Source organism: Oryx dammah, unplaced genomic scaffold (genome assembly GCF_014754425.2).
Source record: "Oryx dammah isolate SB20612 unplaced genomic scaffold, SCBI_Odam_1.1 HiC_scaffold_2, whole genome shotgun sequence".
Classification (NCBI taxonomy): domain Eukaryota; kingdom Metazoa; phylum Chordata; class Mammalia; order Artiodactyla; family Bovidae; genus Oryx; species Oryx dammah.
In genome coordinates, this window is record NW_024070186.1 from 110,354,863 (window position 1) to 110,380,753 (window position 25,891).

General features: G+C 41.1%; 1 protein-coding gene across 2 annotated transcripts in view; it reads right to left on the bottom strand.

The window, feature by feature from the left end:
* Window positions 1-1,628: 1,628 nt before the first annotated feature.
* NXPE3 (neurexophilin and PC-esterase domain family member 3) overlaps window positions 1,629-25,891 on the bottom strand; it is a 60,257-nt gene continuing 35,994 nt past the window's right edge. Inside the window, exons 4-6 of one of the 2 annotated variants that reach the window (XM_040225555.1) lie at window positions 23,797-23,870; window positions 8,875-9,081; window positions 1,629-5,793 (exon numbers count right to left, since the gene is read on the bottom strand). In XM_040225555.1, coding sequence (XP_040081489.1) covers window positions 5,243-5,793; window positions 8,875-9,081; window positions 23,797-23,870 — 832 coding nt within the window. In that variant the 3' untranslated portion in view covers window positions 1,629-5,242. The remainder of the gene's footprint in view (window positions 5,794-8,874; window positions 9,082-23,796; window positions 23,871-25,891) is intronic. The other variant, XM_040225565.1, reaches the window with a different exon arrangement.

A 25,891-nucleotide genomic window follows, 5' to 3' on the forward strand; every position in this document is an offset into this window, starting at 1 on the left:
TGGCTGGAGGAGGCCAGCCCCTCTACCGGCCCCCTTTATAGTGTTGGCTTGCTACACACTGCTCTAGAAAGGGATGGGGGCGGGGGAAGCTAAGGAGCAGTTTTCTAAAATACAGAACACGGTCAAACTCTCATTCGAAAGGGGCTGCGTGGGCACAGAGGAGGGGCAGAGGAGGCAGGAAGGGAGCAGCAAGGACTCAGTTCGTGGACTTTTTCTCTGCACCCTGGAAATTCCCAGGCCAGAAAGGTACTGACCCAAGTCACGGACATTCCCCTCAAGGGCAGGCTCCAAGACCTGGACTGGAACTGCGCAGAGGAATCAGACACAGATCTATGAATAAAACGTTTCTCTTGGGGACGCCTTTTGAAAACCTCTCAGTGAAGTTACAGCCAGACGTTAGAGTTACCTCCTTAAATCCACCTTCTCTTTTTCTTTGGCTTTTTCTGAACAGCCCCCTAAATGGGCCGGGGGTGGGGAGAACGGGGGTGCTTTCTACAACCGAGCTCTTCAAACACAGCAATCAGAAAGCAGTGTCCTTATTGTGTGCCTTCACTGACAAACTAAAGGACAAGGAATCTGAGATGTAAGTAAAACAGAGTTCCTCTAACACGAAAATTTTCATGTGGAATGAATTTAAACAGAGAATGAACTATTAGGCAACTCCGAAAGGATAGGATTTCTTCTAGGATGTTTGGTTTCACTGTGGCTTTTTTTCTTTATGGATACTTTCTACTGTCATCTCTGTATTGCCATCCCCACCCCCACCCCCCACCTCTGCAGTGTTACAATCCAGCGTTACAATCAGACAGGAAATGTCTGGTTCTCCAACAGGAATGGGCATCTAGACCTAAACACCAGAAGGTCCTCAAAACTTTAAGACAGCAGAGCCTGAAAGAAGCCTGACTTCCTCTCATCTCAGGAAGAATGTGTGAGTGTGTGTGTGCGTGTGGACACGAGCGCACTCAGTTGCTCAGCCGTGTCAGACTCTTTTGTGACCCCATGGACTTCAGCTCTCCAGGCTCCTCTGTCCATGGGATTTCCCAGGCAGAAACACTGGTGTGGGTTGCCATTTCCTCCTCCAGGCAATCTTTCCCACTCAAGGATCAAACTGTCTCCTGCATCAGCAGGGGGATTCTTTACCACTGGGGAGAAAAGGCAAAATATAACACACTTAAGTTCACACTTTGTCTAAAAAGCTAAACGGTAAGTGCACTTTTGAGACAAAATGAAATTGAAGTGTATTTTGTTCCCTTGTACCTTCTGATCCCTCAAACCGCTGCCCTGGACCACCCTGTTGTTTTCTACCACCCCCAACCTCCCCCTGGATTCCTACGCACCCCTTACACTCTGGGACTGTAGTTTCACTTTCAAAGAGAAAAAAAGCACCTTCCATATTTATTTATTTATTGCACACTGAGCAGTCAGACAAATGCACTCCACTGTAGGCATAAACCCTGGAGAGAATACTGCTTAACACAAGAGAAAGAATACACTTAAAAGTAGATTTATGGCATGAGCAACAAGCTAGATCTACGAAGATAATGCTAATGCTAAACAGCTTTTTGGGGGGCAGGGAGGACCCCAGGCTCAGAAGGGGCAGGTCTTATTTCTGCTGTTTCCCTTGGGTATTTATTTCCAAATACTTTCTGGGTAACTGCTATTTCCTTTAATATAGCCAGGAAACAGACTCACCTCTGGCATGTAACACACAGATATAAAGGCTTACCTTCTATGTGCTTGTCAAGCACCCTGATGTATCACTTAATACCTGAAGCTGGGAAGTATCAGTCAATTGGTATTTAATAAAATGATGGTTGTTCAGAATGGTAAAAAAAAATGGATCATATTGGAACATCAAACATATTTGCTTGGTGAAAAGTTACTCTTAACTTCCATAGGATATAATTTGCATACTGCTGCTGCTAAGTCGATTCAGTCATGTCTGACTCTGTGCGACCCCATAGACAGCAGCCCATCAGGCTCCCCCGTCCCTGGGATTCTCCAGGCAAGAACACTGGAGTGGGTTGCCATTTCCTTCTCCAATGCATGAAAGTGAAAAGTGAAAGTGAAGTCGCTCAGTCAAGTCCGACTCTCAGCGACCCCATGGACTGCAGTCTTCCAGTCTCCTCCATCCATGGGATTTTCCAGGCAAGAGTACTGGAGTGGGGTGCCATTGCCTTCTCTGGTAATTTGCATAGAAAGGCTTTATTATGGAGCCTCCCTTTCACAAGCAGCTTAGAGTCAATCATTTGAGTTCTAGAATATAAGAAAACCCACCAAATGAAGTTAACACTGTTGTTCCAAAATAAAAATCAGTATTTTAACCCACTGTGTATATATAAGCCCCATATATATATATATATATATAAGCAACATATATTATCTGGAGGAGGGCATGGTAACCCACTCCAGTATTCCTGCCCGTAGAATCCTCATGGACAGAGAAGCCTGGCAGGCTAGTGTCCTTGGGGTCGCAAAGAGTCAGACACAACTGAGCAACTAAGCGCATACACATACATAAACTATATATAAACCACTGTTTTAATATTTTATTATAAACCTGAATGGCCAAGCTATGTATATAATGATATCATTCAGCTAAACTGTTAGACAGACTTTTATAAATAAGTCATGAAAAAATGGAAAATATTTATATGTTAAATTTGAAAACATTTACAAATCACATGTTCTCTGTGATTACAGCTATGTGATTTTAAAAAACTAAAAGAAATCAAACCAAATTGCTACTGCTCATTGCATTCAGATGATAGAATTATGGACCCTATCCATAGGTTTTCTTTTTCTAGATTTCATAATTTTTTATATTGGGTTAGCTAAAATGTTTGTTCAGGTTTTTCCATGGCCAACTCAATATTTAACGTCCTTTATACTTACAATGGAAAATATATATTTAAAATAAACTATATTATTTAATTGGCATGCTAACAGTCACAACTCTGTGGTATTGGCTTAAGTTAAACTTTTTAGAAGAAATTAAAATATTGTATCTAGAAATGGCCTAGGTAATATTCCAAACTCCCCATTTAGGTATTTTTTTTAAATTTCCACTTGAGTGTAGAAAGACAAATTAGAAGAAGGACAGAATGAATGAGCATACTTTAAGAAACTGTGTCATCAAATCTTTAGGACATAATGTCACTAAATCAAAAAATAACTAGATGAGGTCACATGAAATCATTTATACAAACAAGTAGCATCACTCCAAAGCTCCGGAGAGGCAGTGGAAATTGAAATTCTCCTAGGAAGACATGACTCAGCCTTCCCCAGTGACACTTGAGAAAATGCTCCAAAGTTCTTTCATGAAAAATAAAACTTTACAAAGTCCAAAAAGTTCCTTTTGAAAAGGGCTATGGACTCTCATGTACCTTAGTTCAAATCCAAACTCAAGTTCTTCATCTATAAAATGGAACTAATGTTGCCTGCAGTATTAGATCCTGATCAGAATTAAATGTTATGGGAAAAGCCCCTAAAATAAGACAAAAAAATATTATTTCCTTAGTTCTATCTTCCCTCTTCCCTTAGTGTTTCTCAAAATGTAGAATACCACCATTGCATCAGAATCCTCGGATGTCTGCCACTAAGGCTGACTCCACAATTTTCTGCATTTTGATCAAATAAATGATCATTAAACACTCTAAAGCTTAAAGACCATTAAAATTCAACTATATTAATATATTTAACTACCTGGTCTACTTCAGTCTCACAAAATAATTTAAAATTATCTTTACTTATTTTATAAACTTGAACTTGAAAGCTGGCCCTCAAGGCTAGGAAAGGAAGATCTCCGTATCTCTGTTTTAAGTTAAAAACTCAGATTCTTTGACCCATTCTTCTGAGTGTATTTTTTTCATGCATTAGGCATTTTTCTTCATTTCTGAAGCCTTCACAGTTTCTTCACAGGTTCCTTTGTTGTTGTTGTTGTTGTTGTTCAGTCACCAAGTCGTGTTTAACTCTTCACAACCCCATGGACTGCAGCACACCAGGCTTCCCTGTCCCTCACTATCTCCTGGAGTTTACCCAAAGTCATATTCATCACATGTTCCTTTAGGGATAAATAAAACTAGACTCTATGTGGCTCAAAAAGAAAAGAGGACTAAGTGGTCACAAATTAACTTAAACTTATTTAAAATTAATAAGATATAGACAGTCAGGTAAAATTGATAATTCAATTATTTTAAGGTAGCCAGTAAGAATAGCACCTTTTACTTCCAAGCATAAGCATTACCTTATGCCCAAATCAACCCTTCACAGGTTTCAAAATCTAAATTTAATTTTTAATTAGATTTTAATTTCTAATTTGGGTATGCAATTCAAAATAACAACCAAAAAAGAAACACTCAGTATTGCTGGAAATAATTTGCACAACTTTATAACAAACAATAGCAATCTTTACATAAAAGTCAATTCTTAAAACCCTCAAACTTCAGAACACAAAAATAAAGCTGCCTTTATATATTTTCCCTTTCAGTTCCAAAAGTGGTTATTTTAGAATAAGTATTCATCTTTAGCTGAATCAAGTAACTAACAATCACCCAATGCAAATATCAATTTTATATATACTGCTTTCATCTTTCCCTTTTGCTTCTTTTCCAGATTAAAGTAGGACACTATAAATATTCTCATTAGAAAGTTCTGACCAAGGATACTGGCCTTTTCAAGTAATTCAGAAAAACACCGGATCATCAAAAGAAACTCTTGAGACACAGCTGTCTTCAGTGTGTTACAGGAGCCACCGACTGCAAGCCTTGGGTTAAATTCACCTCCACTGAAGATGGACCAATTATGCTATTCATGCAAACATGCTCCTTTACCAGATAAACTACAAACACTCCATTGCCAACCAAACTTGCCCCTTCCACTTAGGTCAGAACATTTTTCACACTTTATAGCACAGTAATATCCCCTGCCAAGAAAAGCTAGTTCAGACACACTCATTAGTATCTTTGGTTACAAGGGCAGTATAATGTGTATATGCTGTTAATAATGGTTCGCCCGTGGCTAAGTCAAGATAGGAAAAAAATCCTATAGGTAGATATAAGTGTAATCTGCATTTTCCAAGCTCCTTACAATGATTATATAAAGTCCAGCTCCTTTCTAAATTTTAAATACATATAGAAGCCATCTCTGCATAGGGCCACCTATGTAAAAAAGTTTATCATTTTGTAGTGCAGGTGAAAGAGAAGGTCACTGAAAAGTGATTCCTCCAGTTCCCTCTGGCAGGCTAGGTCTCCAGGGGGCACACAAAGGACAAGAACATGTCCACTTGGTTCTTCACAATAACTTCATCTGGATGTAACTTGTGGGGTAGATAATGGGCCAGGGTCATCTCCCAGGCATCAACAAGATATACTCCAACCCCTGAGAACATCTTCCGAAGGATGGTGTCCAGCTGAAAGTTATACCAGTCGCTGTTGAAAAGGCTAATCTCAGGTCCCAGCTCTTGGGCATTGGCTGTCCGGATGACTACCACAGTCTTAGGGCTGCGGTCCAGGAGCTGGACCACAGCCCGACGGATGTTCCTGAGCCGCCGGATATACACTTCCAAGGGGAAGGTGCTGAAATGAGACCACACGGCTATGGCAACCACTGTGTTCTTCCCTCCCACGATGCCATTCAGCTCATTGGCCACGTAACGGAGGTCACTGCTAAAGACTGTCGTGAAGCGGATGGGTGGACCATGGCAGCGGTATTTGAGAAGGATGTTGTGCTTCTGGTCCACTGCCAGGAATGGACCCACATTCTTGGGGCTACCCAAGTTAAACTCCACTAAATCTGAAACAAGGAAAAGTCAGACTCATAAGAATGGTTAAACAAAGCCATATACCTATATTATTCTTTAGTTAGTGGCTTCAAAGAACAATTTTTTAAAATAAAAGTAAAACAACAATGGGGAGAGAGAAGGGAGGGGACATCTGTATACCTATGGCTCATTCATGCTGATGTTTGGCAGAAACCAACAGAATTTTATAAAGCAACTATCTTTCAATTAAAAAAGAAATTTTTAAAAAAGTAAAATAACAAAAAGGTACAAATGTAAACACTTATTTCACTTCACCTTGGCACCCCACCCCCCACCCCCAGCTTCAGTGGACCTTTAGTCTAACATATTTATTAAGTCACTCCATAAGCATGAAAATACAAGTAATATCATCAGCAATAGATTCTAGACCTCAGAAGCAAAATAACCGGTTTGCCTCTAACTGTTAGGCCAAGAAATCTTCCTGTTTGCATTGACTGACTGTTGAATATCTAAACATCAATTTGACATTTACACATTATTGTTCTAACAGATAAATATTTCTTCAAGGTCAAAAACTATAACTTCGGCTTTTTAACAAACACATAACAGTAACCAAATACCTCTTTTTATAATAAGCAAAAAAAAAAGAAGCAACCTTGCTTCTTCTGACTTTCAATTTCACCTTATGCATGGAAAACTCTGTTAATGTCTTAGAAAACTTCTCTCTGTGTTGTAACAAAGACAGCAGCACAAATTAGAATTCCCTTTACTCCCTCCCCTTTATCTAAGTTGGGTTTCCAAGTCCAGCTCCTCTGTTGATTCCAGGAATCAGTGATGATCCTCCATTATTACCCCTAAAAAAAGCTGTATAATTTACAGCTGAACATTGACCCCATGAGGAAAGAGGATTTGTCTCATATCTCTAAAGAGTCCTACAAGTGCCTTACACAGACCAGATTAAATAGCCATTGGCAACCCAACTGAATTAACATTGCCTAAGCATCTATTCTGTGCCAGCACTAATGTGTTATAAGCCAGCAAGGCAGGACTTCCCTGGTGGTCCAGTGGTTAAGAGTCCACCCTTCCACCGAAGGAGACAGGAGTTCTATCCCTGGTGGCGGAACTAAGATCCCACTTGTTGTATGGCATGGCCAAAAAGAAAAAAAAAGTAAATAATAAATTAGTTTCCTCGATTCAAAAAAAAAAAAAAGTCAGCAATGCTCAGATGGGTAAGTCACAGTCCTTGCCCTCAAGGAGTTTACAGTCATTTCTGAAGAATTAACATCAAAGTATAATTGTCCCATATTATTTAGTTTTAAGAGTTAAAGTTAAGGTTTCACTTTTTTTTCCACGAAGTCCCACCCAGGCTTTTCTAGATTCTCATACCTAATTCTCATTCTCATTACTACTTAGCATTTGGCCCCAATTAAATTGCATAAAAGTTCAATTTACCATTCTTTCTTCAGATTAAGATCAAGCACTGACACAAGGCTTTATCAGGCAAAAATCTGTCTGCAAAGGCTATGGTGGAAAATGAACAAGACACTCAATGTGATCACTGCTATTAAAGGAAATACTGAGCTCATTAGAACTTAAGAACCAAGCAAATACCAACTGCTGGAAGGCCCTGCCTGGTCAGCACCAAACTTTGCCTAGCATCATGCCATACAAGTGGTTTCCCTTCTCCTGCTTAACTTATCTTTTATCAACTAGAACTCTGCTATGTCCGTTTCCATTTTTTTTTTTAAGCAAATCAAAATCATAATTAATTTTCTACTTTTGGGGGTCATATCTACTTCCTCCTTTCCTTCAAATGAAACTTGAAACTAAGTTGATATAATAAACAGAAGAAAAAAATGAAAAACACCACACACAACCACTCACAACTGTGGAATTTTGTCTTGTAAAAAGTCCTGTCCATAAACAGCCATTAAAAATAGTTCTCACAAAATGGTACAGATGAACTTATTTACAAAGTAGAAATAGAAACATAGATGTTAGAGAACAAACTTACAGATATTAAGGAGGGATGGGGAATGGAATGAACTGGGAAACTGGAATTGACATATATACACTACCTGTGTGAAATGGATACTTAGTGATAATAGATAATAAAATAGTAAACTTAACAGATAATAAAATAGATAACTATTTTATTATAACAGGGAACTCTACTCAGTGCTCTGTGGTGACCTAAATGGGAGGGAAGTCTTAAAAAAGAGGGGATATGTGTACATGTATAGCTGACTCACTTTGTTGTACAGTAGAAACTCACACAACATTGTAAATCAACTATATTGTAATAAAAATTAATTTAAAATGAAAAAAAAAAAAAAACCAGTTCCCACAAAGCTGTTCGTCAGCTCTGTAAACTCTAAGCAGGGTTTTCAGTCCTGCTGCCCTGGATCCGCCCCTCCTCGCTCTATCCACACCCTTTCTGGGAAGAGGAAAAGGCCTCCTGAGAATAAGGGACGGCCCTCCAATGAGCAGGGTTTTATTCCAAGTCTGAAGAGCTGCCCAGAGCCCAGCAGTGAGACCAGGAAGCTAAGAAGGCTGGACTGGCCAGACTCCCTTGGTAACAGGCAGCTCATCTCAGAGTCACACAGCGGACCGCCCAGTGGGCGACACAGGGACACTCTGTTGCCTGGATGCAGTAAATTGGACTGCAGTTTGTCTGCCTCCTTCCATTTAAATCTATTATAAACTTGGAGTAGGACCAAACAGAACTAGAAGAGAAACAACAGGAAATGTTCACTTCTATTTCACAGCCTAGAATGTCAGAAGGGAAGACCCCTGTGAGGTGAGTGTCCAGCGCCTCATCGCACACTTGGAGAAAGGAAGCCCCGAGAAGCAGATGATTTGTCCAGAGTCACACGTCTTGTCAGTGGTGTGAACTGCAACAGGCAGCCAGAGCTTTCGTTGATACATGACAGCCCCATCACTGGTCAGAAACTATCACTCATCTCTCCAGCATTAGGACCCGCCTTTAGTCCTTCGGAGAAGTCAGTTTTCCCTCACCTGGTGCCTTCCTGCAGATACTGGACTGGGTCTGCTTATTTCAGAGCTGGATCTTGTATGTATGGGAGTTATGAAACAAAAAGCAAAGTACCAACCTGGAACAAATGTAGTGAGGTATTCAAACCACTGCCTGATTGTCGAGTCACCAAAGAAATATACCACTTTTCTCTGTAAGCATTCTGTAATGTTGTCAGGGTCATTAAACTGGCGCATCTTAAACCTCCTGGGCCTCCACTGATCTTTGTAATAATAACCAGAAGGAAAAGTTCCTAAGCCTTGAGATAGTTCTAGGCTGTTGGTTTCTGAAAGAAAAAAAAAAAGATATTCTGAAATTCTCTTCCAACAAGTCATACATAAAAAATGTTTCAAGTTAAAACACAATTATGCTCCTATGTTTGTTAGCCTGCTGGCTATGGGTGACATTTCCGGCTGTCACATCTCAAAGAAATCCCAGACTTTCCCTCTCCTTCAAAAAGTTCTCCTTTGCACAAAAATAAGAAGATCTAAAATGGGTGTGAGGATGTTCGTGGACAGAAGGGGAAAGGGGACATTGAGCATTCCCTCTGATGAAGCATGTTTTTCTCAAAATAAAAGCAGGCAAAAACCAAGGAAATGTGTAGATCTAAGCGCTGTCTGGGGTTATGGCTTACCCAAATGCCTGTGAGGCAAGTAACACATTAATATTTTACATATGCATGGCAGTATTAGTCCTTACTGTTTCTCAGCTCATTCAAAAGTTTCAATCAATGGGTCCCACAATCAAATATTAACTCAGAAAATCATCACTGAACACAGAAAACAAACCAATGACACAAGATCTAAAGACTTACTCTCCACAACACAAAAGGTTCAAAAGGCCTTATACACAATGAATAATATTAAAATTGCATCAGGGACTTCTCTGGGGGTCCAGTGGCTAAGACTTCGTCCTCCCAATGCAGGGGGCTGGGGTTCCATCCCTGGTCAGGGAACTAGATCTAGATCTCACATGCCTCAACTAAGATCCAGTGTGGCCAAATTAAAAAAAAAAAAAAAATGCATCAGCAGTGTGTACTCATGCTTGTAGCATAGTTACACATGATCACACAAGCATCAGGACACCTTTCACAGTGACAGTCAACACCCTTCTTACCAAACACCTCCCTCAGAAAATGGCACTGGAATTTTTCAGTGGAAACAGAGCACTTTACGTGCTTCAACAGGGAGGCCTAATATTTCCTGCAAGTTTACTCTGCACCAGACACTCTTCTGAGCAATTAAATGTATTATCTCATCAGACGCTCACAATAACCCTTCAAGATAGGTTCTACCTTTCAAAACAGTTAAGTAATTTGACCTCAGTTCCAGAGCCAGGAAGGGGCAAAGTCAGGATCTAATCTAAGCAGGTGAGCCCCCACGCCCATGCTCTTAACCACTGCGCTACATCACTTCCCAAAACAAGATGTCTGTGGATACCGGCCATTTTCTTTTAGGCTTTTTTCTGGAAAGTGTACATTTATTCATTTCTAACACTTATTATTCAAGTTTATAATCTTCCAAAAACCACCAATCATTTTGTATCACTCCCTTACACACTCCAAGGTTCAAATCTTGATCATAATCCAGCAATTCTATAGTCTCACCTGTTTAACCACAATTCAAAATCCAAGTGCTCATATGACTTAGAAATTGAAATTTAAGCAAGTCTCCTACTTATGACTATTTTCAGCTTCTTTGATTTCTTTATTAAAAAAAAAAAAATTTCTACCTCCTTCCAATGCCTATCTGCTTGCTCCAGTTCATTTTTTATTTTATTTATTTATTTATGGCAGTGCTGGGCCTTCGCTGCCACAGGGGTCTTTCTCTAGTTGTGGCTCCTGGACTCTAGAGCACAGGCTCCATAGTTCTGGTGCACACAGGCTCAGCTGCCCCTGTGGCATGTGGGATCTTCCCACAACAGGGACTGAACCCATGTCTCCCACACTGGCAGGCGGGCTCTTTCACAGTGAGCCACCAGGGAGGCCCCTTCTTTGACTTCTTATCTATATTACTCAAAGTTATTTTGGTTTTATTCCCTTCAAAGAAGATGCCCTATTTGATAGGGGGTGCATATTTAATCCTTTTTCTTAGGCATCTGCAAATTCTTTGCAGGTTCAAGGTCTCAATTGAAAAGCAAACAGCATTGTAAATGATTTTGTGGCAAATGTGATTATCAAAGAAAACTGGGGGGTAGGGTAAACATTTGTTTGATTTATTCAAAAGCAATTTCTCAACATGCTACTAAACGAGGCATAACCATGTCATCTCATCTTGCCCAAGTTCCTTATTATATCAACACATCAAGGTTGCACAGGCCAGAGAACACACCTGGGGCCCAAAGAAAATATCTACTGGAATGGGAATCAAAAGTGATTTTAAAGTCACAATTTTTGCTAGGTTAAGTTAGTACACTCAGCTATTCTGTGTCAAGTAAGTGTTACAAAGAAACATGTATATCACACCAGAAACAATTACCATTTCCATTCAAATGTTAATTATATTTACTATCAGAGTTAAGTCAAGCAAAGCAAATCAATTACTGAACCTCACATTAATTCTTTAAACATGCAGCACTAGATAACAAAAGGTATTTTTAAAGAGAAATATGTATATCTACATTGCCCTCTTATGGTCAACTGGGACAAAAACATTTCCCGACTAACAATTTCAAGCAGTCTGAACTGTTTAAAAAGTCAGTGTTTCTTGGAGCTCAGAAAGAATTTTGTACTGTATAAGTGGAATAAAAATAATTTTAAAACATAACCAAGTCATTACTCAACTTTATGTTTATCTTGAACATTGATGGTGAGGGAAATTTATACGGCAGTGGTTATAAGAGCAGACATAAAGATCTTTATGCAAAATCAGAAGGGATAGTTTTGATTATTTGCAAGTAAGGTCCGTAGGGACCTTCTCTAAAATGTCTTGCTGCTGCTGCTGCTGCTGCTTCGTCGCATCAATCGTGTCCGACTCTGTGCAACCCCATAGATGGTAGCCCACAAGGCTCCCCCATCCCTGGGATTCTCCTGGCAAGAACACTGGAGTGGGTTGCCATTTCCTTCTCCAATGCATGAAAGTGAAAAGTGAAAGGGAAGTCGCTCAGTCATGTCCGACCCTCAGCGACCCCATGGACTGCAGCCTACCAGGCTCCTCCATCCATGGGATTTTCCAGGCAAGAGTACTGGAGTGGGCTGCCATTGCTTTCTCCGCTAGAATGTCTTGGTTTCTCTTTAAAAGCCCATAGCTTAAATTTTCCTCCAAAGAGCATCATTCCATATCATTCATTAGCCATAATAAGGGCTATTTGGGCCACGAATGGGACTAAATGAGAAAAATGGGCAGAGATAACTTTCCCTAAACCATTTAGAAAGAGCGGTATGAGAGGGACACTGTGTGAAATAAGGGTAGAGATGTGTATGTACCAACACGGGTACTTTTATTTTTCTGGCAGGGAATTAGAATTCAGGAGGGGAAAGAAGGACAAGACCAAGAAGAAATGGAGGCCATCAATTCCCTATCTAGGAACTCGAGCACAGGAGTGCCATCTCCGGGAGATAAGGAATGAGGACAGTGTGCCGAGCTGTCCGGCCACACCCCGTCCGGTGTTGAGAACGCAAGGAGTGTCTAGCTCCTTAGAGATCACAGTGGTTTGAGTTTTTACTGAACCTTGAATTTCCCCTACAAAACTTTGAGAATTTTATTTTTTTTTCTTTCTTTTCCCTAAAAGCTAAGCATCTTACACGGGAAGGCTAAAAATGCTATCTGAGGTAGAAATAGCTGTAGATTCAGAGAATGTTGAAAGGGACCTCAGAGAATGCTAGTCCAAATATCTCTTAAAGATAAAGAAAGGAAGTCAGAGTGACTTGCCAAGGTTTCTTAGGGAGTTGAGGAGATGGGAGATGGCAGAGGTGGCACCATTTATAGAGACTTACATTTTGTTACTGAAACGGTGGTAGGAGTAGGCTTCCTTTCCCCAAATGATCCTATGGGCAGAGGAGCCTGGATAGAGTTCATGGGGTTGCTAAATAGTCAGACACAACGTTGAGACTAAACAACAACATATAGGATGCCAATCCTTTGATTTCCTAAGTTAACTGGACCTGGACCTTGGTTTCAGTTCAGTTCAGTCGCTCAGTCATGTCCAACTCTTTGTGACCCCATGGACTGCAGCACACCAGGTTTCCCTGTCCTTCAACTCCTGGAGCTTGCTCAAACTCACATCTATCAAGTCGGTGATGCCATCCAACCATCTTATCCTCTGTCGCCCTCTTCTGTTCCTGCCTTTAATCTTTCCCAGCATCAGGGTCTTTTCAAATGAGTCAGTTCTTCACATCAGGTGGCCAAAGTATTGGAGCTTCAGCTTCAGCATTAGTCCTTCCAATATATATTCAGGACTGATTTCCTTTAGGATGGACTGGTTTGATCTTCTTGCAGTCCAAGGGACTCTCAAGAGTTCTCCAACACCACAGTCAAAAGTATCAATTCTTCATTGCTCAACTTTCTTTATGGTCCAACTCTCACATCCATACATGACTACTGGAAAAACCACAGCCTTGACTAGACAGACGTCTGTCGGCAAAGTAGTGTCTCTGCTTTTTAATATGCCGTCTAGGTTGGCCATAGCTTTTCTCCCAAGGGGCAAGTAGAGCTTCTTTTAATTTCATGGCTGCAGTCACCATCGGCAGTGAATTTGAGCCCAAGAAAATAAAGCCTGTTACTGTTCCCATTGTTTCCCTATCTATTTGCCATGAAGTGATGGGACCAGATGCCATGAACTTCATTTTTTGAATGTTGAGGTTTAAGCCAGCTTTTTCACTCTCTTCTTTCACTTTCCAAGAGGTTCTTCGGTTCCTCTTCGCTTTTCTGCCATAAGGGTGGAGGACCTTGGTTTACTGGGTTGTTGTGAAAATTCAATATTATGATGTGCGAAAGTACATTTTTCACTGTAAAGGGCTATAGTAGAGTGCTAGAAATATGCTGGACATTCTATAAACACTCTATATCTTGATCTGGGTAGTAACTGATTAATTCATTTCCTATTGCTATGTAAGAAATCAACACAAACTTAATGGCTTAAAAACAAGAGGCAGACTTCCCTGGTGGTACAGTGGATGAGAATCCTGCCAGTGCAGGGGACACAGGTTCTATCAGGAAGATTCCACGTGCCATGGAGCAACTAAGCCGACGTGTCACAAGTACTGAGCCTGCACGCCTACAGCCAGTGCTCTGCAACAAGAGAAGCTACCAAAGTGAGACGCCCAGGCACTGCAACAAAGAGAAGCCCCTGCTCTCAACTAGAGAAAGCCCATGCACAGCAACAAAGACCCAGCACAGCCAAAAAATAAATAAATGAAAATTTAATAATTACATTTCACAACAAGGATTATTTATTTTCCCACAGTTCTGCATGTCAGGAATCTGGGCTGCGGTATGGCGGGGTTCTCTGCTCAGGATCTCACAGGTGGAAGTCAGGATGTCAGCAGGGGTGTGTTCCTTTCTGAAGGCTCTGGAGAAGAATCTGCTACCAAGTTCATTCAAATCGTTAGCTAAATTCAGTTCCTTTCAGTTGTCAGACTGAGTTTCTCATTTCCTTGCTGGTTGTCAATCAGGGAATGAACTTCAGCTCCTAGAAGCTGCCTACAGTCCCGGCCCAGTGGCCTCCTTCATCTTTAAAATCAGCAATGAAGAATCTCTGTCACCTGAAATCCTTCTCACACTTTTAATCTCTTTCTTCTAGAAGCACCAGGGTCACTGTTAAGGACCCATACGGTTAGATCAGATCGACCCAGGATCATCTCTCTCCCTCTTTTTTTTTAAGTCAACTTTGTCATACACTCGAACGGCATGGACCACTGGGGAGTCACCCTACAAAGATATGTACAGACGTAAAACTCCACTGTACTATATGCCTCACATCTGTGTGCTTTACTGCCTATAAGACAAACTTCAATAGAGAAAAACAGTAGGAAGCTATAAAGATGTTGATACTTATTCTATTGTTATTAGATCTAGTTATATACTAAACTTGCATTAAGCTCCCAACACATGAGTTCTAGTTTAGTTGTTGATGAGATTAGAAACCATCAAAGTGCCTAAGACATTAGGCTAGTGGTCTGAGGACCACAATGTTGGTGCTTATAAAAATCCAGCAATAATTCTGACCCTGGGAAAGCCCGTCAGAAATCAGATGCTTAGCTTTAATAAGGTAGTCTAGTCTAACTGAAAGTTATGTTTCTGTGCTGGAATCATGTCCATGCATGGGGGTGGCCCTGGCAATCTAGAGCAAATCCACGAGACTGCTTGAGAAGGAAAATCAATTAAATAAGGAATTGTTAATTCCATACATAGTTAAAGAAATTCCCTGGCAGTCCAATGGTTAGGATGCTTTCACTCTGTGACCAGGGTTTGACCTCTGGTGCAGGAACTAAGATTCTGCATGCAGTGCAGTGAGACCAAAAGAGGAAAAAAAGAAAAAAAGATCCCACAAGCCTTGTAGTGCAGTCAAAATAATAATAAATAAATAAATATCAACATGTCAAAGGGAAAATAAAATCTTCAAAGTATAGGATTCACAGGTGGAAATAATAAAAGTGGAAAGACTATGAGCCCTTCCATGGCCTTGGCAAAGAAAATACACAATGGGCCTGAAATACCTTGTGGTGCCTTCAGAAAGTAAGGAAGAGCTCAAAAAAAAAGTGAAATAATTAATTAAAAGAACAAAAGCATTGTCAAAAGGGCACAGAGCCAAGTGAAAGAAGTTCCCAATTACCAAAACTGGAACAATCTGAACAACTGAATTGGATTATAATTCAAAGAAATAGTCAAAATAGTCATTAGCCTATACTGATGAAATTAACAAATGATAAAGAAGGGACAACTCTCCCTTACAAAAAAATTCCAATTAGTAAGTGTCTTAAGAATGAGGGAGAGAGCAGGTCATCATTAGAACACCACAGAAGTAACTGCTACAGGAAGATCGGGTGATGAATGCTAAAGTTAGTAGATGAAAGCTTAAACAAAAACAGAATGTTTTACATACTTTATGTATTATTAATTTCCTGTGGCTGCTGTAACAAATTACCACAAATTTAGTGACTGAGAACAAAACAAATTTATTCTCTTACAGATCTGATGGCCAGAACTCCAAATTCAGTATCACCGGGCCAAAACTAAGCTGTGGGCAGAGCCACACTCTCTCTGGAAGCTCTAGGGAAGAATCTGTTTCCTTGCCTTTTCTAGAGCTGCATTCAATGGCTCATGGTCCCTTTCTCCATTACTAAAGCCAAGGTCATGACATCTTCAAATCTCTCTCTGCTTCCATCTTCACATGGCCTTCTGTAGGAAGCCTCCCTCTGCCTCCCTCTTAAAATGACACTTGCAACTGCATTTAGGACCCACTCAGATATTCCAGTGGAGAAGGCAATGGCACCCCACTCCAGTACTCTTGCCTGGAAAATCCCATGGATGGAGGAGCCTGATGGGCTGCAGTCCATGGGGTCGCTGAGAGTTGGACACGACTCAGTGACCTCACTTTCACTTTTCACTTTCATGCATTGGAGAAGGAAATGGCAACCCACTCCAGTGTTCTTGCCTGGAGAATCCCAGGGACGGTGGAGCCTGGTGGGCTGCCGTCTATGGGGTCGCACAGTCAGACACGACTGAAGCGACTTAGCAGCAGCAGCAGATATTCCAGTTATTCTCTCCTCAGCTCAAAAACCTTCACTTAATCATATTGGCAAAGTTTCTTTAGCCATATAACATATAACATCCACAAATTTGAGGGATTAAGATCTGGATATTTTGAGAGTCCCTTGGGCTGGCTGCAAGGAGATCGAACCAGTCAATCCTAAAGGAAATCAACCCTGAATATTCACTGGAAGGACTGATGCTGAAGGTGAAGCTCCAATACTCTGGCCACCCAATTGAAAGAGTCAACTCACTGGAAAAGATCCTGATGCTGGGAAAGACTGAGGGCAGAGAAGGGGATGACCGAGGAGATGAGAGGGTTGGATGGCATCACTGATTCGATGGACATGGGGTCGCAAAGAGTCAGACATGACTGAGCAACTGAACAATAACAACATCTTTAGAGGCCATTATTTAGCCTACCACAGCCTCAAAGTATCTCCCTAGAATATCATGTAGATACAAAGATGAAAATAATTAGTTTACAATGGAAAACCTGGCAGACACCACTTAAAGCAGGTGATCAAGGTATCGTTAGCAATACATCTGGACATCACGTTCCTCGGCAAAAGGATACCGCATCATTCCTGTCCCAGTCTTTCCAAAAATGCATAGCCTCATCCCACTCAGAAGAAAACATTACACAAACTCAGGTTCAGAGAGATTCTAAGAAATATCTGACCAGTGCTCCTCTGAAGTGTCAAGGTCATGGAAGACAAGAGTCTGAAGATCTGTCACAGTGGAAAGACTAAGGAAATGTACAATTAAATGCAATGTGGGGTCTGCACTGCATTCTGGAACCAAAAAATGGACATCTGTCGGAAACCTGATGAAATCCAAATGAAACCTAATAGTTTAGTTAATAATGTTACACGGATGTTCCTTTCTTATTTTTGTTAAGTGTTGTGTGATTTCTTGGGCTTCCCTGGTAGCTCAGCTGGTAAAGAATCTGCCTGCAATGCAGGAGGCCCAAGTTCGATTCCTGGGTCAGGAAGATCCCTTTGAGAAGGAATAGGATACCCACTCCAGAATTCTTGGGCTTCCCTGGTGGCTCAGACGCTAAAGAATCCGCCTGCAACGCGAGAGACCTGGGTTCGATCCCTGGCTCAGGGAGATCCCCTGGAAAAGGAAATGGCAACCCACTCTAGTATTCTTGCCTGGAGAATCCTCATGGACGAGAAGCCCGGAGGGCTATACAGTCCATGGGATCACAGAGTCAGACATGACTAAGCGACTAAGCACAGCTGTGATTTCTTAAGAAGTCAGTCTAAGGGGAAACTGGGTGAAGTCTATACAGGAACTTCATACTATTTCCACAACCCTTATTTAAATCTCAAATAAACAGAAAACAAGACATTTTAAAAAGAGGACAAAGGGAATGACGGAATTAGGGAGGAAGGCAAGGAGGGAGGGAAAAGGAATGAAACTAGTAAGAATGGGAGCCGTTCATTTAGGATCTTTGAGTGCCCTCTGCTGGTCACTAAGCTGAACATCGATGACATTCCCCCATGCTGGACTTCTTCCTTATTACACAAAGTAACTGTCCTTCTCTTTTCTTTCCAATTGTTTACCTGCTCTGAAACAGTTTTCTCAAACCCAGGGTACCCTGCTCCTACTGATTTATGGTTTCTTTCTTCCTCTAAAAACCCATCAAAGCCTCACTAGTTACTGAATCTTTCTTTTCTCTAAACAAAATTTTAGTTGTCCAGTGGCTCAGTCATGTCACTCTTTGCAACCCTACAGACTGCAGCATGCCAGCCTTCCTTGTCCTTCACTATCTCCCAGAGTTGGCTCAAATTCATCTTCATTGAGTCAGTGATGCTATCCAATCATCCCATCCTCTGTCATCCCCCTCTTCTCCTGCCTTCAGTATTTCCCAGTGTCAGGGTCCTTTCCAATGAGTTGGCTCTTCACATCAGGTGGCCAAAGGATTGGAGCTTCAGTTTCAGCATCAGTCCTTCCAATGAATATTCAGGGTTGATTTCCTTTTGGACTGACTGGTTTGATCTCCTTGCTGTCCAAGTGATTCTTGAGTCTTCTCCAGCACCATAATTCGAAGGTATCAATTCTTCAACCTTCTTTATGGTCCAGGTTCATATCTATACATGACTACTAGAAAAACCATAGCTTTGACTATATGCATCTTTGTTGGCAAAGTGATGTCTCTACTTTTTAATACGAAATTAAAAGTGTCTTTTAATTTCATGGCTGTAGTCACCATCCGCACTGATTTCAGAGCACAAGAAAAGAAAATCTGTCACTGCTTCCACTTTTTCCCCTTCTATTTGCCATGAAGTGATGGGACCAGATGCCATGATGTTAGTTTTTTGAATGTTGAGTTTTAAGCCAGCTTGTTCACTCTCCTTTTTCACCTTCATGAAGACGCTCTTTGGTTCCTCTTTACTTTCTGTCATTAGGGCATCTGCTTCACCAATACGTGAACCATGAACTTCCAGATGTTCAAGCTGGTTTTAGAAAAGGCAGAGGAACCAGAGATCAAATTGCCAACATCCGCTGGATGGTCAAAAAAGCAAGAGAGTTCCAGAAAAACTTCTATTTCTGCTTTATTGACTATGCCAAAGCCTTTGACTGTGTGGATCACAATAAACTGTGGAAAATTCTGAAAGAGATGGGAATACCAGACCACCTGTCCTGCCTCTTGAGAAACCTATATGCAGGTCAGGAAACAACAGTGAGAACTGGACTTGGAACAACAGACTGGTTCCAAATAGGAAAAGGAGTACGTCAAGGCTATATATTGTCACCCTGCTTATTTAACTTATATGCAGAGTACATCACTAGAAACGCTGGGCTGGATGAAGCACAAGGTGGAATCAAGATTCCTGGGAGAAATATCAATAACCTCAGATATGCAGATGACACCACCCTTATGGCAGAAAGTGAAGAGGAACTAAAGAGCCTCTTGATGAAAGTTAAAGAGGAGAGTGAAAAAGTTGGCTTAAAGCTCAACATTCAGAAAACTAAGATCATGGCATCCGGTCCCATCAATTCATAGCAAATAGATGGGGAAACAGTGGAAACAGTATCAGATTTTATTTTGGGGGGCTCCAAAATCACTGCAGATGGTGACTGCAGCCATGAAATTAAAAGATGCTTACTCCTTGGAAGAAAAGTTATGACCAACCTAGACAGCATTGAAAAGCAGAGACTTTACTTTGCCAACAAAGGTCCATCTAGTCAAGGCTATGGTTTTTCTAGTAGTCATGTATGGATGTGAGAGTTGGACTGTGAAGTGCCAGGAGCCAGCACGGGAGATCCCACCCATGACAAGGTCATGCGAAGGAGACCTGACAAGCAAGGATTCAGGACTTAGGGGACTCCCTGGGCCGATCCCACCCATGGCAAAGGTCATGAGGAAGAGACCTGACAGGCAAGGCAAATCAGAACTCGAGGGACCCCCTGGACCTGCTCGAGCATCTACCCCAAAATCAGAGTCTGTCTGTCTTACTATTTTATGCCTTTCACTAACTCCGCTGATACCAGCGGGGGGCTATCCCCGACCACCCTTCTCTAAAGAAAATCAACTTAGAGCTCTAGTTAATAAATCTCCTGGGCATAATAGAGTGTTCCAATCCAAACCCCTCTGATGGCTCTCTAACTTGCCCGACAGGTTTATCTGGACTTTTACAACTACACTTGTGATTGTTTACAGCCTCCCAACCACGAGAGGCAAGAGAAGCTTAACTAAAGCCTTTTGAGGAGTCAAAATTATTAGAATGGTACTGGTGAAGGGTCTCATTGTTGAGCCAATGTTTGCTGCCAAATTTTCATATTGTGTGCATTAATTAACATAGTTAATATATAGAAATATAAGTAGTGGCTTTGATATTAATAACGTTAAACTTTGAGTTAATAAATTCTTTCCTTGTTATAGCCCACTACACCTTTGCCCTGTAGGAATGTAACTTTATTTAGGGCTTTCTGAGAGTGGCACCAGACTTTGGAAAAAACAACACTTTTAGGGAAAATAAGTTTTCTGGTTGACGGACCCTTATCAGAAAAGGGTCATAAAATGCTAATAGGCCTCCTGGCCAGAAGATGATATAAATCACCTAAGACCTGTGTATACAGATAGGTATGCAGAAAGAAAGCATGGTCTCGATAAGGGTCAGGACTGGTGACTCTGCATCTTCCATTATTCTCTATGTACAACTTAGGGTATAAAAGCTCCTTTTGAAAATAAAGTTGTGGGCCTTGCTCACCAAAGCTTGGTCACCCCATGTCGTTCTTTCCTTCTTCCTCTTCCCTTTCAGGCTGACTCCTTGGAGCACAGGGGCCCTCTGAGTTCACTTCTCTGCCCGGGCTTCTAAAACTCACTTGGGAAGGTGCTCAAGGTGGGGCATCTTCCGCAATTCGAGAGGGCGCCTGTGGCCTACGTGAACAGAGCAAGTCCCGTGCTGGGGCTTTATTGGCTTTCTGTGTAAACCAAGGAATATCAGCCTCTTTCTCTCCTCTATTTTCTTAACTGCAATATTCTTTCTTTATCTCTCTCTATATCTTTAAATAAATCTCAGTTGCCGACACCGTCACACTTCGGATACCCTGGATCCAACTGGGGCTGGACCCTGGTAGTGAAGAAAGCTGAGCACCGAAGAATTGATGCGTTTGAACTGTGGTGTTGGAGAAGACTCCTGAGTCCCTTGGACTGCAAGGAGATCCAACCAGTCCATTCTGAAGATCAGCCCTGGATATTCTTTGGAAGGAATGATACTAAAGCTGAAACTCCAGTACTTTGGGCACCTCATGCAAAGAGTTGACTCATTGGAAAAGACTCTGATACTGGGAGGGACTGGGGGCAGGAGGAGAAGGGGACGACAGAGGATGAGATGGCTGGATGGACCAACTCGATGGACATGATGAGTCTGAGTGAACTCCGGGAGTTGGTGATGGACAGGGAGGCCTGGTGTGCTGCGATTCATGGGGTCGCAAAGAGTCGGACACGACTAAGCGACTGAACTGAACTGAGCAATACAAAGCCTTCTCTTATTCCTTTCTCAACTTTGAACCAGTCCATTGTTCCAGGTCCAGTTCTGTTGCTTCTTGACCTACAAAATAGGTTTCTCAGGAAACAGAGAAGATGCTCTGGTATTCCCATCTCTAAGAATTTTCCAATTTGTTGTGATCCACACAGTCAAAGGCTTTAGCATAGTCAATGAAGCAGAAGTAGATGTTTTTCTGGAATTCCCTTGCTTTCTCTATGATCCAAGAAATGTGGGCAATTTGATCCCTGGTTCTTCTGCCTATTCTAAATCAAGATATACATATGGAAGTCCTCGGTTCATGTACTGTTAGAAGCCTAGCTTGAAAGATTTTGAGCATAACCTTACTAGCAAGCAGACTGAGGGCAATTGTATGGTATTTTGATCATTGTTTGGCATTGGCTATCTTTGGGACTGGAATGAAAACTGAATTTTTCCAGTCCTGTGGCCACTGCTGAGTTTTCCAAATTTGCTGACATATTGAGTGCGGCACTTTAACAGCATCATCTTTTAGGATTTGAAATAGCTCAGCTGGAATTCCATCACCTCCACTAGCTCTGTCTGTAGTAATATTTCCAAAGGCCCACTTGACTTCACACTCACCTCACTAGGTGAGTGACCACACCATTGCAGTTATCCAGGTCATTAAGATCTTTTTTGTATAGTTCTTTTGTGTATTCTTGCCATCTCTTCTTAATCTCTTCTGCTTCTGTTAGGTACTTACCATTTCTGTCGTTTATTTTGCCCATCCTTACATGGAATATTCCCATGATCTCTCTAATTTTCTTGAAGAGATCTCTAGTTTTTCCCATTCTATTGTTTTCCTCTGCTTCTTCGCACTGTTCATTTAAGAAGACCTTCCTATTGCTCCTTGTGCAAAGCCACAACCAGTTCCTGGCTGAACTCTAAGACCTGACAGGTGCAAGCAAACCATCTAAAGCTCCTCCCACTGGCCATCCCACTGGACAACTGGGTATATCACAGGGTCACAGGGTACCCATCTAAGCCAGGGTACCCTGCTCCTACTGATTCATGGTTTCTTTCGTCTCCTAAAAACCCATCAAAAGCCTCACTAGTGACTGAATCTAGTGAGCTAGACAACCAGGGCTGTGGAACAGAAGGTCAGAAGTATTGGTGAGTCAGAGCCTCCAGAAGTGACAGATGTGAGAGTGTAAGGGATACAGTTTACTGGGGGTATCATGTTTACTGACATCTCGACTATGGGATTGAGGGCCTGGCAGATAAAAGGCAAGCAATTTCCATTCATGATGTTTCACATTTGCATCCTCTAAAATTAGGAACTCACTGGGTTCAAGTAAATCGAATACAGTTCTTCACTAGGAAAAGATGGGGATTGCTTGTGGCAACTGACAGTGAACATCAGAAATACAGACTGGCAGGGTTCTGCCTGCATCTAGACCACAAGTTTTATTTAGTCCACAAAATTTTTTTTTTTAAGTTTTTAACAGGATGCCAATGTTTTGAAATCTGGAGATGCACATTCAAAAATTAAGACTTAAGGTTTTTGATGGAAAAAAAAAAATCTTTTGACCTGGCTGTGTTGGGTCCACATTGTTGCCTATCAACCATGTGTAGGAATTGAGGGGCTGCCGCCTTTCGACAGTCCTTGCTCTGCAGTTCCTTCCCACCACTTACACAAGGTGCATGTATGGCTGATACTCACACTCCAAGGTTCAGGTGTATTCTACACCTCATCCCTGTGGCATTAGTGTTTGCACTCTCTGCTTTGTGGGATACTACATACATGCTTTCAACAGCTAAAAGGACCTCATCTTCCCTCTGCACTTGATCTTAGCCAAAAGGCCAAGAAGTGACCACCTTCCAATATATAAGCTCCTTAATAATATTCATCCTTGGGACTTCCCTGGTGGTCCAGTGGCTAAGACTCTGCGCTCCCAATGCAAGGGGCCCAGGATTGATCCCTGGTCAGAGAACTAGATCCCACATGCCACAACTAAAAGTTCACATGCCTCAACTAAGACCCGACAAAGCCAAATAAATTAAAAAAATAATAATAATGTTTATCCTTCTTTTATACAAGTGACTATAGCTCATTATAACTATTCTGCAAAAAACAAAACACATATATTTCATCTTCGAAATTTCATTCTTTTACTCTTAATGATATCCTGTACCAATGGATCAGAATCACCTGGAAGATTTGTTAAAACACAAACTATGCCCAGTAGTAACCAGGGCAAATTAAAGGGGGCTTTATATCTTCAGTGAAACTACAGAGACTCAACACACTGAGCAGGAAAAACAACAAATCATCACATTCGCTCCTTTTACCTTTTATATTCCTGGGAATCACAGTCACCCAATCAGGTCCACTGGAGTTGATAGGCATTTTGATATTGACACCACTTGAAAGAGGAATAAAAAGAGTACAAGCTCAAATTTTTTTAATTTAAGGAATGAATTTATTTATTTAAATATAGGAACATTTATTTTTCGACATGTATCTTTATTTGCAAATTTTTAAATAGGATTTCAAAGAGCTTTCTAAAGATGAAGTATCATTATAAATGTTAATTCATACAATTGATAATTAATAAATTAGGTATCTTATAATAAGCAGGTTATACGGACACATAAACTGAATAAGAATTAAACTGGTTCTTAATTTTTCACTGCTTCACCCTTAGGTTGCAAACTCCAAAATGACAAATTCTGTTTGAATCACTTAATCCCTTGGACTCAAGAGAATGGCTCACACTGATGACAATGTCTACTTTGTCACTACTTGGTTTTCAGGCTGCAAGACTATGGAGCATTAAGTCAGATTCCTTAAGCCTTGCCTAGAGCGGAATCCTAACTGGGGACTCATCCATCCCTCAAATGATCAATGTCAATCTTTCTCTTTTCCTTTTTAGTTAGCCTAATGCAAAATTTCAGATTTTTAACAGAGTAAAAATGCAAAAATTAAAATCTATATCAGGATTCTGTCAAATGTTTTGTTTTCAAAAACCTATGCCACCTCAAACACTTTCCCAGCAAACTTCTAAGTAAGAAGAATTTTTTTTAATGATTCTACTACAGATCTGGCGGGTTCTGCTACGTCAGCCAGCCTCATCCAGGATATGCAAGTAAAGGCAAGGACAGACATTATTTTATCCTGGATTCACAGTTGTTTTCTGGTTTTAGTAGTAGGATTTGGTGTTAGGAACATTTAAAATTTTTACACTAACTTAGTTCTCTAACTTTTTCCCCACTTTTTTTCCATGTGGCATTTCAGTAAATTACAAGCTATGCTTCTTCCACTCTGCTAAGCCCCTAGGTAGACTGACAACACACTCCTAAAAGGGGGTAACTGAACACTCTTCATATAGAGGCAAAAAGTACACAGAAATAAAATAATCTGTTCATGATGTGTGTAAATGCTAAGTCTGACTCTGTGCGATTCTATAAACTGTAGCCCACCAGGCTCCTCTGTCCATGGGATTCTCCAGGCAAGAATACTAGTGTGGATTGTCATGCCCTCCTTCAGGAGATGTTCCCAACCCAGGGATCAAACCTACATCTCTTATGTCTCCTGCATTGGTAGGTGGGTTCTTTATCACTAGTGCCACCTGGGAAGTCCTACTGATAAATAATGTGCCTAATTAAAGAATAAAACTAAAAACCTTTTGTACTGAGCTGCACACACACACACAAAAACCCCTAGGAAGACTAGTACAGTAAACATACTGGGAGCAGTGCGCCCTCTGCTGGGATTTTGAAAGCATGGCATGATTCTAGCAAACTATTTAAACTTTTGTCTCCAAAAGCTGACTATGGGAAAAACAAAAAGCCAGAGCTTTATTTCCGAAGCTGCTGCAGACTACATGGACTTCCTAGGTGGCTCAGTGGTAAAGAATCTGCCTGGAAACGCAGGAGATAACAGGAGATGTGGGTTTGATTCCTGGTTGGGAAGATCCCCTGGAGGACATGGCAATCAATTCCAGTATTCTTGCCCAGAGTCCCATGGACAGAGGAGCCTGGCAGGCTACAGTTCATGGGGTCACAAAATAGTTGGATACGACTTAGCAACTAAAACAACAACAACCATCTCTACAAGGGAATATTTTTAAAGTATATATACAATTTAAAAATAAAAAGCATTTTACATTCTTTCAAATAATTATACTTTCTGACTATGTAATTTTTCTACCTTTTTTATTTCTTAGGAATGTTATTTTATTTTAGGCACTAGTGATAAAGAACCAGTCTGTCAATGAAGGAGATGTAAGAGACTCGAGTTTGATCCCTGGGTCGGGAAGATCTCCTGGAGGAGGGCATGGCAACCCACGCCAGTATTCTTGCCTGGAGAATCCCACAGACAGAGGAGCCTGGGGGGCTACAGTCCTGTCTATGGGGTCACAAAAAGTCGGACACGACTGAAGCG